The following is a 13,323-nucleotide window of genomic DNA, read 5'->3' as shown; positions in this document are numbered from 1 at the left end:
GGGTCGTTGAAGCGATGCAGGCCCCCTAACGCAACTACAGTATTAAGAGACTTCTAGGATTAGCAGGAAGCGCGCCACCATTTACCTGTTCCGAGCTCGGGCACCCGGAACTACAACCCGGCCCCGCACCACCCTCGTCAACATACGCCATACTACCTATTGCTTCAATGCAATTTGAGCCAGAGATTCCAAGCTTCTTGGGTCTGCATGCAGAATCCCTGCCGATGAAGGGTTGACTGGAGATGCAATCCTGGGGTAGGTGCCATGCGCACTGGTCGCTTTGCTGGACCCATTGCGGGCACTAACATAGTGGCAGTTTGCAAAACAGCCGCATACTCGAAAGTTTGAGATGTCGTTTCGACGGTAAGCTGCTCGGATTTGGTCGGCTTGTTCGTGGAGAGGTACTGTGGTGAGGCTTGAGTAGCGTAGAATCACGAATTATTCCCTTGATGGTTGGCGGATATAGGTAGGTGGGGGGGGGGGGGGCGGCATTTAACATGACTGATGTCACGGTACTCGTGCGCAGCTAAGGGGCTGCTTGCTTAGGAGTAACCCCTAATTATGCGGCAGAAAATCGGTGTGGGTTGAGGACCTGGCACAACAGAAAATAAAAGAAATAGTTCATCAAGCACTAGCTCTGGAAGTTCCCCGTCAACCGTGGGCTGGTAATGGTTAGTACGGCGTCTAGAAGCGGAAATCAGAACAGACTGGTGATGGATATTTTTGGCCAGGACTGTTTGTTGCGACGCTCGCCTTTCAACAAACAGGACGCACATAAGCTCATCGAAAGTCTGGGAAATCGCACGGAGTCCGTGGGACAAGTGGGCTGATCCGATGGGGTTGGGTGTACTACCCTTCACTCTACGATTCGTGCACAATGATGCTCCTAGCCTTCGCGACAGCCCATACGAGACAAAAATCGAGGAGCTTGACCTCTAAGGCGGCCGGGTTATGTGGTTGGGGACGGTTATGCTGGCTGGGGCCAACGCTCGACGCTGGCCATGAGCAAAATTGCAGCCTGTAGCCACCAATCAGGGCCGCCGGCTGAATCGTGGTGGGGTGGCTCTACGCCACAAAGCTGGGGCAGGCGAGTAACTGAAGAGGATTGGGTGAACTGAGTCATGAGAAAGTGGAACTTGCCGGACCTTCACATGATCGCGCAACTGGGGCTCCCGTTTATCGGGGGCGAGACGTGCTTGGTCACTGCTTGAACGGCATATCTGTAGTAGAGCAGCGCCACAATGACAAGGGGAAGTAATTTTCAGCCATCTTGACTCCACCTCACCTCTTCGCCAGCGCATTGTCTTCGCGCTTTCTTTCGGCCGATGGCATGAAATAGCTTGGTCTCCTCCAGTCATCACTCGCGGCCCCTCTATATCGATGCGATGGCTCCACCACAGCCTCTTCCCCCAGATGCCTACGACAGTAGAGCGAACAGCATTATCGCCGTCGTTGCGGCTGGTCTTTTCATCTCATCCACAGCTGTCGCCTTACGCTTTTACGTCCGTCTAGGCATCGTCAAGAAGTTCGGCCCGGATGATTGGGGAGTGGCAATATTTCTGGTGTGTTCTGATACATGATGCACGATCCACCGACTCCACTCACCGTTCTAACTCCCGCGATTGTCGTGGAGGTCTTTGTCCTTGTGCTGGGTATCCTGGCTGCTTTAAGTGAGTTGAATGACCAAGAGTAATTATGTTGAATCGGATCAATGATCCATCCTAATACGGCAAATAGATACCGCGTCCGGCCTCGGTCGTCACATATCCGTGCTTAGCCACGATGAGATTGTCACATGGTGGAAGGTAAGACCAACTTGAAAGCTGTAGACTATTAATATACAGTTGCCTAACCCTCAAAGGAAAATTTCTTCGCGTTACTCGCGTACCAACTGGCCATCGCATCCGGGAAGGTGACCTTTCTGCTCCAATTCCGGCGCATCTTCCCTCTGCCACATGTTCAGCGAATTTGCGATGTCTTCGCTGGATTTGTGATCGTCTGGGGATTCATCTCGACGCTTACAGTCTTGTTCAGCTGCAACCCAATCTCCGAAAATTGGGATATGACTCACCCAAACCAATGCATTAACAGGATGGTTTTCTGGTACTTCAACTCCATTGTCAATATTCTTACGGACATCATCATCTACATTATACCCCTCCCAATCCTCCGAACCTTGTCGTCGATCGGAAGAGTCCAGAAATATATTCTGGTGGGCATCTTCTGCCTAGGCTTCTTGTAAGTATTGTCTTGCTTGGCATTCTCCGTCCACTCCACGTGTGGAACTTGACAGTTTACTTCAAAGCACCTGCGTCATTTCCGTCGTCCGTATTACCCGTCTGTACGCGGCGATTATGTCCACGGATCCTCCCTGGCACACTATCGAGGTGGCTATCTGGTCAGTTGTCGAGCTGTCTTGTGCTGTTGTCTGCGTTTGCATCCCGACGCTTCGTCCCCTGCTGCCCAAAGGTCTTGCTTCGTCGGGAACACCACAGTCCGCAAAGCTCTATCGGTGGCGCTTGCCTTGGACAACCAATAGCGGTGCCTCCGCAGAGGTGGAGTCTCAACAACCAACACCTCAACTAGACCGAGATACAACTTGTACCGGTACGGTTGTAGCATTGGGAAAACTAGTGTCACCTGCGGCTGAAGTTGAGGCCCCTTTTGCATGTGCAGTTGCTCATTGAGAGGCGATGGAGGTGCGTGAAGTCACATAATTTCTAGGCTTAACGGATTCGTTGGTGTAAAGAGGCCTGCAAACCGGCGGCTTGCCAAGCTAGTGTTTTCCGGTCGTTCCTCGTCGAACCGCCACTGTAGCAAATTTTCGCAACGGTGAAAGAATTGACACTTTCGTCCTGGCCGTGAGATGTGTGTCCTCTCGCATGTACCTTCCTTCACAGCGTACGGCGCCAAATCTCAAACTACCCTGGCTGGTTCAAGGGAATAGACCAAGGGAGGGGACGATGGCATATCTAGATTGTAGCAAAGCAGAAGATGACCGTATCGAGACCCAGGTCGCTCTGGAATCGCAGAACAATCCTCTTGGGACAGGCGTAGATGACGTCTGGAGAAGGGTAGACAGAGGTATTGAGCAAGAAGCTTTGGATTCGGGCAATGGGCAGGAAGGGCAGTTTATTGTAGTCAAACTGTAATGCAACAGCGGAACAACCAGTCGAATTTGATGCAAAGAAAGACACGGCCTTTTGGGCTAGCCGCAGCGAAGGTGACGAGGAGAAAGAGCACGAGCCGGCGGAGGACGGAATAGCCCCTGGCACCTCGTGGCGACCGCAGAACACGGACTTGAGGTACACATTCCATGACGCGGTGTATAACCTGCACGGCGATGAAGGCATTGCCAGGGACTTCCCCGCACTGGCAAGGCTGCTACAGGCGTTGGAGAAAGCCAGCTTCTCCGACCTCGAACCGGACCCATGGCGCGCGGACACGCAGTCCGAACATCAAGCGACAGTAAAAACGATGACGAAGCCCGAGATTGGCATGGTACGTGCGGCCCAGCTGCGGCTCCACAGAGCCAGAGTGCTAGGCATCGAACGGGATGATGAAGTTGGCGAAGACCCGAATGGCGATGAGGCTGGTTTCGGTCCCGGCGATGGTCAGTATTTGTTCCAACCTATCCCGGCGCCCAACCCAACCCCCGCTCCAGCTCATACTTGGGTAGATATAGCACCTGTCAGCAGCTTCCTCCTGGTCGGGAACATGATAGGCAAGCAGCGAACGCTAAACCGCATACAGAAGATCGCCCTCGGCCTGATCTGTGAGGCGATGGACAGAGCGGAGGAAGTGGCAGGCATAGCCCCAGACGACAACGGAGGACAGGCGATGTTGGGGCAGCCACCGCAACATCTCCAATATATTGGCGGCAGCGGCGGCACCGGGAAGTCTTGGCTCATGGCGACGCTGAAAGAGGTATTCGCGGTGAAAGGGGTGTCGAAGCGTATTGTCATCACAGCTACGTCCGGGGCGGCGGCGGCAGGGATCGGCGGCAACACGTGGACGGGAATCTCTGTTTGTCACAATAAGTTCTTTTTGATTCCAAATACAAAAACGCCGTCATGTCACATGCTGATTTGTTGGGTATGAAAAGCTCTGGACTCATGGTCATCAGGCGGCCGAGTGGCTGCGCCCTTCTGTGACATAAACACCCATCTTTTGAACACCGTTATTCCTCTGTGAACACCGAGTAAACCTTAGGCAGGGCCCCAATTCAACACCGACCAGCCGCAAGCAATGCCCAATGAGCCTGACCAACTTAAGCAAAGGTGGAAGGGCGGGTGGCACTGAACATCTTCCATTCATAAGACCGTTACAATATGAAATACTAGCTCAATAGTCAAACAAAATACTGATAACTCATGGAAACGCTCCTCTAACTTATTCCTGCCTGATTAATATTGACCAATCAATCATTAATAGCTTCGTGCATTGGGCAAAAAACATCGGACATGCAGATATCGCAATCTGGATCAGCAGACCCGAATCCCGCAAGTTCTGCTTCAGTCATCCAGACTTTTCCGCCGAACTGATTCCTCGTAAGTTTCTCTACGAGATACATACCTGCTAGGTCCAGATCTTGAAGATTCACTTCAGTGTCTTACCAGTCGACCAGGACACGGAGCTCCTCTTCTTCGTTAAGGTCGATGTAGAACGCCTTGATATCATAGGTGGGGTAACCCTTGGAAGAGAACAACTTATCTAAGTTGAGCTGGCATCGGTAACCTTAGTTGTCTTCTTAGTAGTCTAAGATTTCCTAGTCCTTCCGGGTCTCACCGCCTCATACAGCTTCGATACGCCGGCTTTCCCGTGCATCTTGGACACCGGGGTCTCTAGCTTGTTCCAGGGCTTATCACATCTGAAAGACGAAGGTGGAACAAATGATAGCGCCCATGAAGTGTAGTATTTGATGTGGCCGGTCTCGGAATCTTTGCTAAGGTAAGGTTGATAATCGGGTTATACCTTTGACGAGATACTTCGACCTTGATCCCATCGCCCTTCTACCTCTTTGTCCTTGACAATGTTCCTCATCTACAGCTCGTTTTAAGCCATGAGACTCTGGAACTATTGAACTCTGAAGGACGCTGCCCAGGCTCATTTTGTAACCTTTAAGAATTTGTTACTCAGACGTCGATACCTTCTAGCAAGTTAAAGGCTAGTTTACAACCTCGCCAGGTGCTAATGACTTCTCGTTCTTGGCCGCTTCAGGCTGTAAATCACCTAAGTGGGAGTCCACAGAGCGGACCGCAGGCGAAGCTGAAAGATTGCTCTATGGCGCTGAGACGCACGCTCTAGGTTCGTAGCTAGTAGGGACGGCCGCCCTGGCCAGTCCGCCCGAACTAGCCAACTTCGGATTCTTAGCGACGTGGGCACTAGTTAGGGATCCCGCATGCCGGGAACCCTCGTTAGGCTGCGGCACGTGGTATTGTACTACTTCCATAGGCCGTTTGGCCTATAGGGTCTCCGAGAAACTTGAGTTGCCAGCTTTAGGTGCGATATCTTTTGCTATGTTTTCTTCTCCGGCTTAAGGCCGTCTAGCTACCCGGGCAGGCTTGGAATTGGCATCAGGCCGACATTTTACGTCGTTAAGAACGTCAAGTCTAGATGGTCCTTAGGATATGGACAGTCCTGGACCATAGGAAGTACTGGAATGCCACAGGGAAGTGCGGCTGGTCTGATCGTTCTGGCCGCTCATAGCAAATGCTCGAACTTCAAATAATATATGCCTAGTAGTGACAAGGACAATGAGGAATATAATGATAGGATTGGGGTAGAGAGACTGCTACCAGGAGGAATTTTGCTGTTATGTTTAGGAAAGAAAATGCCAGACCTAAGGTGGGAGATCTCGCGGCTTTTATAGTTGGAAGGTCACAGATGCTCCGGCCGCCCCCACTTGAGGAGCCCTCCACGACGGCCATTCTCCTCAGACCTACTAGGCGAACACTGAAATTAGGGGTACAATCCACTCAAGGTTGATAGAATACTATGAAGTTTCGCCGGCTTTCTATAGGTATGCGCGAGAGAAGTTCCCAAGGGCGCAAGAAGACCACCTCAACCTAAAACCTTACCCTTATCTTCAAGGAAGTTCAAAGACGTCCCAGACAATCTCTGACTTATGCACGATAAAGTGATAAACTGGGGTTTGTTAGAGGGACCTTCAAACCAAGTACAGCCACGCACATTTCTAACCTTAATCATTCCCGTATGTTTGTAATAAGTATAATACTGCAAGCACGTCACTCAATAACGCAGCCTTGAGGTCTCCCACTAGATTAATATTGGAAGCTAAGAAACCAATAGCCTATGCAATTAACAATGGCAAGTACGGCTCAAGTTATCCATCTTCACCCTTATGTCACGATCCGGTCTCCGGGGTCAACCGTCTGGCCGGGCGCTGGGGGTTTATGTCCTGACTAAGGTAGGTAGTACCTTATGCAATACTGACTCCGTGCTGTCGTGTCTCGTGGGGTTGTCGTTCGTGTCTCTTGCGAGATATCACGCTTGGATCAATTGAGTGACTAGGTCAAGTGAAGGGTAAGAGTGATACTTAGATTGATCGCTGAAGTGCAAAGGTAATGACTGTCTACAAGGAGATCCTTCTGTCCCTATATATCCTTTGCCCTTCACCGGGTTTCCATAGAGATGTGTCCCTGTTGCTTTCTGGATCGTAGGATATGTTGTGATCCTCATATCCAGGATCGCTGGATATGTTGCGATCCACATATCCTTCGTCTGCTGACATACTATGGTTGCGGGCATAATTTTTAACACTTTTTTTTGTACCTCCCATCCCCACCCATCCATTTCGGGTGCAGGGGCCTAGTAAACTAGATGAGCCAAGATGATGCAAGCAAATAGAGCATATGTAGTAACCTGAACGTCATGAAGTGAGGCATATGGTGATAATTCTGCGATTCTGCTGCCAGTGATTCTGCTGTATCTTCTGTAGCTATTCTGAAGTAACTGAGGCCTAACGATGCGCCCGAGAGACGTCCATACAGCCCACCTGACGGAGAAGGAGCGTCTCCGCGTACGAACGCTCCGTCACGATGCTGGCTTCAAGTTACAGCAGATCTGTAGCCTTACCGGCTTTACCATTAACCAAGTACGTACGGCAATTGCCTCAGCGGTCCCTGGGAAGCATACTGGCCGCCCGATGAAGATGTCGGCCGAAGATATTGAGGTCCTACTCGAGTTTATCTGCTTCTCGCGGCAGAACCGTCGGATGACCTGGGACGAGGTCGCCCAACAGGTGCTCGATAAGCGCTATGGCCGTTACACTATCCGCCATACATTACGCAAGCTCGGATTCCGACGATGTACTGCCCGCCGCAAGCCCCCGATTAGCGAGACAAATAGGCTCTTGAGGCTCTCGTGGGCTCGAGAGCATATTAACTGGACGAAGCAGCAATGGGGGGAGATCCTCTGGACCGACGAAACCTGGGTTACCGGCGGCCACCACCGGCGGCAATGGGTTACCCGACGGCCCGGCGAGGAGCACGACCCGACCTGTATCGTGGAGAGGCACCAGAAGAAGAGGGGGTGGATGTTCTGGGGCTGCTTTTCAGGTACTGCAGGTAAAGGCCCGGGGATCTTCTGGGAGAAGGATTGGGGCACGATTGGCGAGGAGACATATCGCCAACATACAGTACCTATTATCGACGGCTGGATCAGGCTCGTGGGCCTTGTAGGTCTCACGATGGTTCTGATGCAGGATAATGCCTCTGCCCACTCTGCTGCTGGTACCCTTACCGACCTCCAGGAACGCGGTGTACGAACAATCACCTGGCCACCTTACTCCCCGGATTTGAACCCCATTGAGGCCGTTTGGAACAAAATGAAGGACTTCATTGAGGAGAAGTACGGCCATGAGGAGCAGCCCTCGTACGATAACCTTAGGAAGTACGTCAAGGAGGCCTGGGATGCAGTCTCTAATACCTTCCTCACGGAGCTCCTTGATAGTATGCCTAAGCGCTGTCAGGCAGTCCTTGATAAGAACGGGATGCACATACCTTTCTAGTACAATTGCGCCTCTCTGAATAGACTCAATTTAAGCTGCCTGAAGTGCTACGCAGAGTGCTGCCCGAAGTGCTACGCAGAGTGTCCATTTGCAGCCTATCTGTCGGCGACGAAATGGGTACCTGCTGCCAGAAATGACGCCCTCTGATTGGCTGTTACTACCCCTGGGCCCACTCAATTTTACCCCTGGGCCTGCATATGACTTGCTGCACAGTTAAAAATTACCCATACAACCATAGTAACGAGATGCTTACGTAACCAGGGGTGTGTCCGCCCCGCGTGCATGACCTGCCCTTGTCCTTGGCCCGATCTTGCGACCTGTTGGTCGAGTCGTCACACCTTACTATAGCCTTCTCAACTGAACTCTAGATTAGCTTGTAATTATCAGTTCTGAGACGAACCAATTGTCAGATTATCCTAGTCTACTCCGGAGTCGGATAAAAGAGTTTCTCAGTCCCGACAATATAAAGCTCACGTTATAAGAGTGTTTATCTATCACACAGTACTAGTCACAACTTCCATCAAAGTTACCAATAAAGCATACGCGCTTGCTATATACTTCCAACAACTCTTATTTCGTTATTTGCAGTTAGGCCTTCCCATCTCTATCGACTCGGAACAAGCTAAAGTTAGATACAAGAGTGCGCAAGCAGCGCAACGAGCAGACAATCCCTTTACTTATGGACGAAGATGGCACAGACTAGATGAGAAATCCTAGTACAACAAGGAAGGAAGCTAGTGGATCTTCGTGAATACTATTTCCAGAGACTACAAACAACGATAGCGGGTGGATACGGACCACTCATCTGTTAGGCTGGCATTACGCACAGAAACAGTCGAAGGACGGCTTACCCTCCTAGTAAGTTACCGTAACTTCCTCACCCTCATATAGGTCTTTATTCGCGAGCAAAAGTATGCGAAACCGCCCAGACACCATCGCACCACTAAAGCAGGCTATAGGTAGGTGGCAGCAATGGTTGACCTTACACAGACGATTCCCAGCCTTAGCATACCGTAGCTGGGCCATACAAACCGCCGGCTTAATATCGTGTCTAACAATATCCGTAACCATCTTAGCGCCCCAGTTTGTAGAGAACGTGCCCGGCGGGACCAGCTCGCCTGTCAATTCCCCCAGAACATCATCTTTGTGGAAGATAGCATAGCCAGGCTGTCCCACCACAAAGAGCCCCTGGCCTTTCCGCTCGCAATCGCGAACTATAAGGGAGCGGAGAAGGTAGTGGCCACCACGGAGGTGCTGATAATCACACCCACAAGTCTCTAGCAAGCAAGACGAGCAAGGTCGGTCGTGAGCCGTATAGGACGGGCGTACCAGCTCGATGCAAGTACAGCTTGCGCTCGAACAGTAGCAACACTGCTGTTCGAAGGCTTCCCCAGTCATTGGATCTGCTAGCCATTTCCCTAGCCAATTTTCCGGCTTCTCTTGTTTGTCAAAGCGCCCAGGTTCGTGTAACATTCTTGAACGATCGGGAATCGATGGAGCCATTTCAATACTTCTGCCTCTGAGAGTTAGTCGAGACATGGAGCATCAGGAGACTCCCATCCGAACTCATCAAGGTCTCGACCTTGGCGAAATAATTCGATGACATAATCTCCGAGCTCAAGAATCCTTAAAGGGATCCCCTCCCCTAACGTAAGGATGCTAGTAAGTAACTTAACTTCCGTAAGACTAGCCAGGCTTTGAAGTAACAGGTGAAAGGGTGCTACGCTAAGACTAGTGATAGCACAAAGAATGCCAGTAGGGTAGCGATCCAACTTTTAGCCCAACTCGCGCCATTGCCGTAGCTTCCGGATAGGCATTCCTAAGGCAACAGGGCACGAATCTTGCACCCTCTTCCAGTCCACGTCTTGAAGTCTTGTTCGACCATAGGTAAGCTCGTTGACCTTAATACTAAAGTCAACAAGCAGGAGTCCGCGTATGACTTCACCGTATATTGCCTTCGATTCGAAGTTAACAATCGCTTGGATCGTCTGGGAAAGGGTTGTATAGTGACTGATGATTACTAATGAACGGGCCCTCCAGCCACGCACTACAGCTGTTAGGCTATGAACGGCAAGGTCGCTATTTAATGCTTATACGAGGCGGAAGGCTTCAGCTTTCTCGAAGGTATGTTCGATCCGTATGTAGAGCATCGCCTTTCCGTTAATATATGCAGCCCATATTTCCTATGAGGCGCTTTCGTCTAGGCGTATTTTCTGTTCCGCTAAATTAGCCTCCTTCAGCTTTGGACATAGCTTAGGCTTCGTCCCTTTGGAAAGCGGAGCATGCCTTTTAGAAAGCGGAGCATACTCTTTAGAGTGCTAAGATGCGCTTGACGTCCGTGTTATGGGCTTACTTAGAGGCATAGTCTCCGTAACTTATGTGCGCTGTCGCATGTTATTACGTTTAGTTTGTACTAGTGTAATCTGATCAAAGTGAGGTTGTAAAGGAGCCAGTCCACATTGATCACAAAGACTAATGCTGTCAGGTAGAGCGCGCTCCCTAGGACGTAGAAAGTTGTTTGCCATTTTAACCATAGTGCTATAGTTAATGACCCAATGATATTATCGTAGTTAAGTTTCCACGAGATCGCTGGGACCGGCAAGTAGGACGACGAAATCAATCCCGGCTGTCTGTAACACATTCGGACTAAGAATAATATTCTCGTAGCGAATAAATTAGTCGCAGCTAGTCCTAGGTCTTAACTTGTTAAGAAGAAATGACTCGAGTTTGGATGTGTGATGCACCGCTACCAGTATCCAGATATTCCAGCTAAGGAGGGTCAAGTTAACTGAGCGCATAACGCCATCTTCGCAGTGGAATGCAGTACCAGAGTTCCTGTTTCCTATATGCATGTAGGTGCTGTTAACGCCCTGTACACGCGGAAAATGAGGAGGTAAAAGCGCCCTACTAGGAAACAGGATATCGTCGATACGGCTATCGAAAAGGAGTGGTCCGACATAATAAGGGACCTCTTCTTCAGGAATGCTGGTAAAGATCTCGTCTAGGTAGGCTCTAACATTGTCGTCTGAAGGAGCTATAGCGCGATCAGCAAAGTTCGGGGCCTCAAAGGTTGTTAACTTGCTCTTATATAGATGTACTCGTCCTGGGCTCTTATGTGTTGCGAAGTGGACGGAGAGGAGGTTATGATCGACTTGCGCAACGGTGGCGAAAAGATCCGGCCAGTCGATAGACGGCAGGTCAGCGACTTAGCTCAATCCATGATAACCAGACTAATGGGCCACTTCCTCTAGGCTTACAACGAGATTCTCGCCCATCTCCTCCTTTTAAATCGTGAAGCTATGGCGAGAGCGGTGGACTTCATAACCTGCTTCCGGTTATGGCTCATAGCGGGCAACCTCAGGACTAGCGTCATGAGTGGAGCTGGCAGAAAGGTGGGTTGTCTTGGGCAGGAGTGGCTACAGGTTGTCGTCCCCAGGGCAATCTGTGACGTATGGGGCGACATACTAGCTGGCATCGCTCAGTCTTTTGCGCTTTTTGCCTGAGTTTTGCGCTGGCCGTTCGTCGTTTGTCGTAGCTGCTTCGTTGTTTGTCGCGGTTGTTGCCTCATTCCTCGTCGTAGCTGCTTCATTACTCGTCGTAGCTGCTTCATTGCTCGTCGCGGTTGTAAGACGCGTTAGGGCATCACAGGCGCCAGTGAGATGACTGATCAGCTCGGCGTGGGTCGTCGCATCTAGCGCCGATATGAATTGGGTGATTTGGCCGGTAAGTTCGCTCGCACGATGGACTAAGATAGCCATTATGGGACCATACCTCGCATGCTTCGTACAAAGGGCAGGGAACGACTCAGTCACAAGTCGCGTGGCGCGTCTCTGCGCAGAGCAGTCAGTCTTTGTGCACGGGCCACAATGACCAGCGCTGGTCGTTGTAGCCCGTTGTCACGATCCGATCTCCGGGGTCAACCGTCTGACCGGCGCTGTGGGGTTTATGTTCTGAATAAGGTAGGTAGCGACCTCATGCAATACTGACTCCGTGCTTGTCGTGTTCTCGAGGGGTTGTCGTTCGTGTCTCTTGCGAGATATCACACTCGGATCAATTGAGTGACTAGGTCAAGTGAAGGATGAGAATGATACTTAGATTGATCGCTGAAGTGCAAAGGTAATGACCGTCTACAAGGAGATCCTCCTGACTCTATATATCCTTTGTCCTTCATCGTGCTTGTCGTCCTGCGACACCGTGGTGTCGCGCGCCGACAGCTTATCGTCGCTAGGCCGACGAGTGATGGTCGCAGTGCGACTGCTCATCGTCGGCTGCTGACATAAGGTAGGGTGCTTACATAATGTGTTCCCCGCCAGCCTTCGCTGGTCCGCCCTTGTCCCTGGCCTGATCCTGCGGCCTTGTTTGCGCTGGGCCTGTTTGTTACCTCAGCCCCAAACAGTTCCCCTGTTGGTCGGGTCGTCACAGCCGTGCACAGTCACTCCCGAGGCCAGTCTTCGTGCACGGGCCACAATGACCACCGCTGGTCATTGTGGCCCGTGCACAGTCGCTCACTCTATTGAAGCATATAGAGGCGTACTCGCATTAGATACTCGCAGACTAGCGCTATCACCCTCATACAGGCCAGTGTCACAGTTCGCTCTATGCAAATGGGCCTGAGTGAAGAAGAGATAACTTGGGCTCGGAATATTTTGTCTCAGTGGCGCCGTGAGGTACTGGAATCAGGTCGCCAGCGGGCAAAGAGGAAGAGAGCAGGTAATCCGAGAGGCAAGTCAAGGCGGATTGGATTAAAAAAAGGGAAATAATACTTCTATGCCATAGACGCTCAATCTTGGACGATAGAGAAGAGTTCTATATCTAGAAGGTTAATACTATGTTAGTTACTAGGGCGGCGCGATGCTACCGTAACATAGCCACTATTTAGGCGTCGGACCCCTGGTAATCCGGCCTAGGGAATATATAAGAGTGACAGCTAAATGAAGGGAGGCCTTTATGATCACTACGCTGAAGGTTATACCTTGGATGGCATGTATGACTACTACGCTGATGCCGGAGCTTGTTCATCTCGGCCGTCTCCAAGGTTGCCAGCCTCGAGAGATGGTGGTAGCTCAGACAGCTTTGACTTGCCGCTACCCAGGGAACCTTCTGATCTGCTTCTCTAAAAGTCCTCCTCGCCACCAAGCCAACTATCCAGGATGACTTTCCGTATCAAGTTTGAGCCGGACATCTCGGCCGTCCTGACTTCATCGCCACAGACGGAACCGCGGCTGGATGCGAATTCTCAACTCTGCGGAGCTCTTCGCATATGGCGCGTACGATGCGATGGACAGGTGGGA

At 51.0% G+C, this 13,323-nt stretch overlaps 2 protein-coding genes across 2 annotated transcripts; both read left to right on the top strand.

Annotated features, from left to right (window-relative positions):
• Nucleotides 1-1,270: 1,270 nt before the first annotated feature.
• Nucleotides 1,271-2,726, top strand: B0I36DRAFT_319684 (uncharacterized protein). Its single transcript, XM_046153445.1, has 5 exons — nt 1,271-1,562; nt 1,634-1,670; nt 1,738-1,805; nt 1,862-2,238; nt 2,306-2,726. The coding sequence occupies exons 1-5, from the start codon at nt 1,386-1,388 to the stop codon at nt 2,685-2,687; spliced, it is 1,041 nt and encodes a 346-aa protein (XP_046013432.1). The 5' UTR covers nt 1,271-1,385; the 3' UTR covers nt 2,688-2,726.
• Nucleotides 2,727-11,014: 8,288 nt separating this feature from the next.
• On the top strand, nt 11,015-12,141 carry B0I36DRAFT_430034 (uncharacterized protein; the record flags this gene model as incomplete). Its single annotated transcript, XM_046162519.1, has 5 exons — nt 11,015-11,020; nt 11,125-11,229; nt 11,501-11,656; nt 11,728-11,755; nt 11,907-12,141. The coding sequence occupies 5 exons, from the start codon at nt 11,015-11,017 to the stop codon at nt 11,984-11,986; spliced, it is 375 nt and encodes a 124-aa protein (XP_046013431.1). The 3' UTR covers nt 11,987-12,141.
• Between the last annotated feature and the right edge of the window lie 1,182 nt (nt 12,142-13,323).

Source organism: Microdochium trichocladiopsis (assembly GCF_020744255.1).
Source record: "Microdochium trichocladiopsis strain MPI-CAGE-CH-0230 chromosome Unknown B0I36scaffold_4, whole genome shotgun sequence".
Lineage (NCBI taxonomy): Eukaryota > Fungi > Ascomycota > Sordariomycetes > Xylariales > Microdochiaceae > Microdochium > Microdochium trichocladiopsis.
Note: the sequence above shows the minus strand (reverse complement) of the source record. Positions and strands in the feature narration are given on the sequence as shown.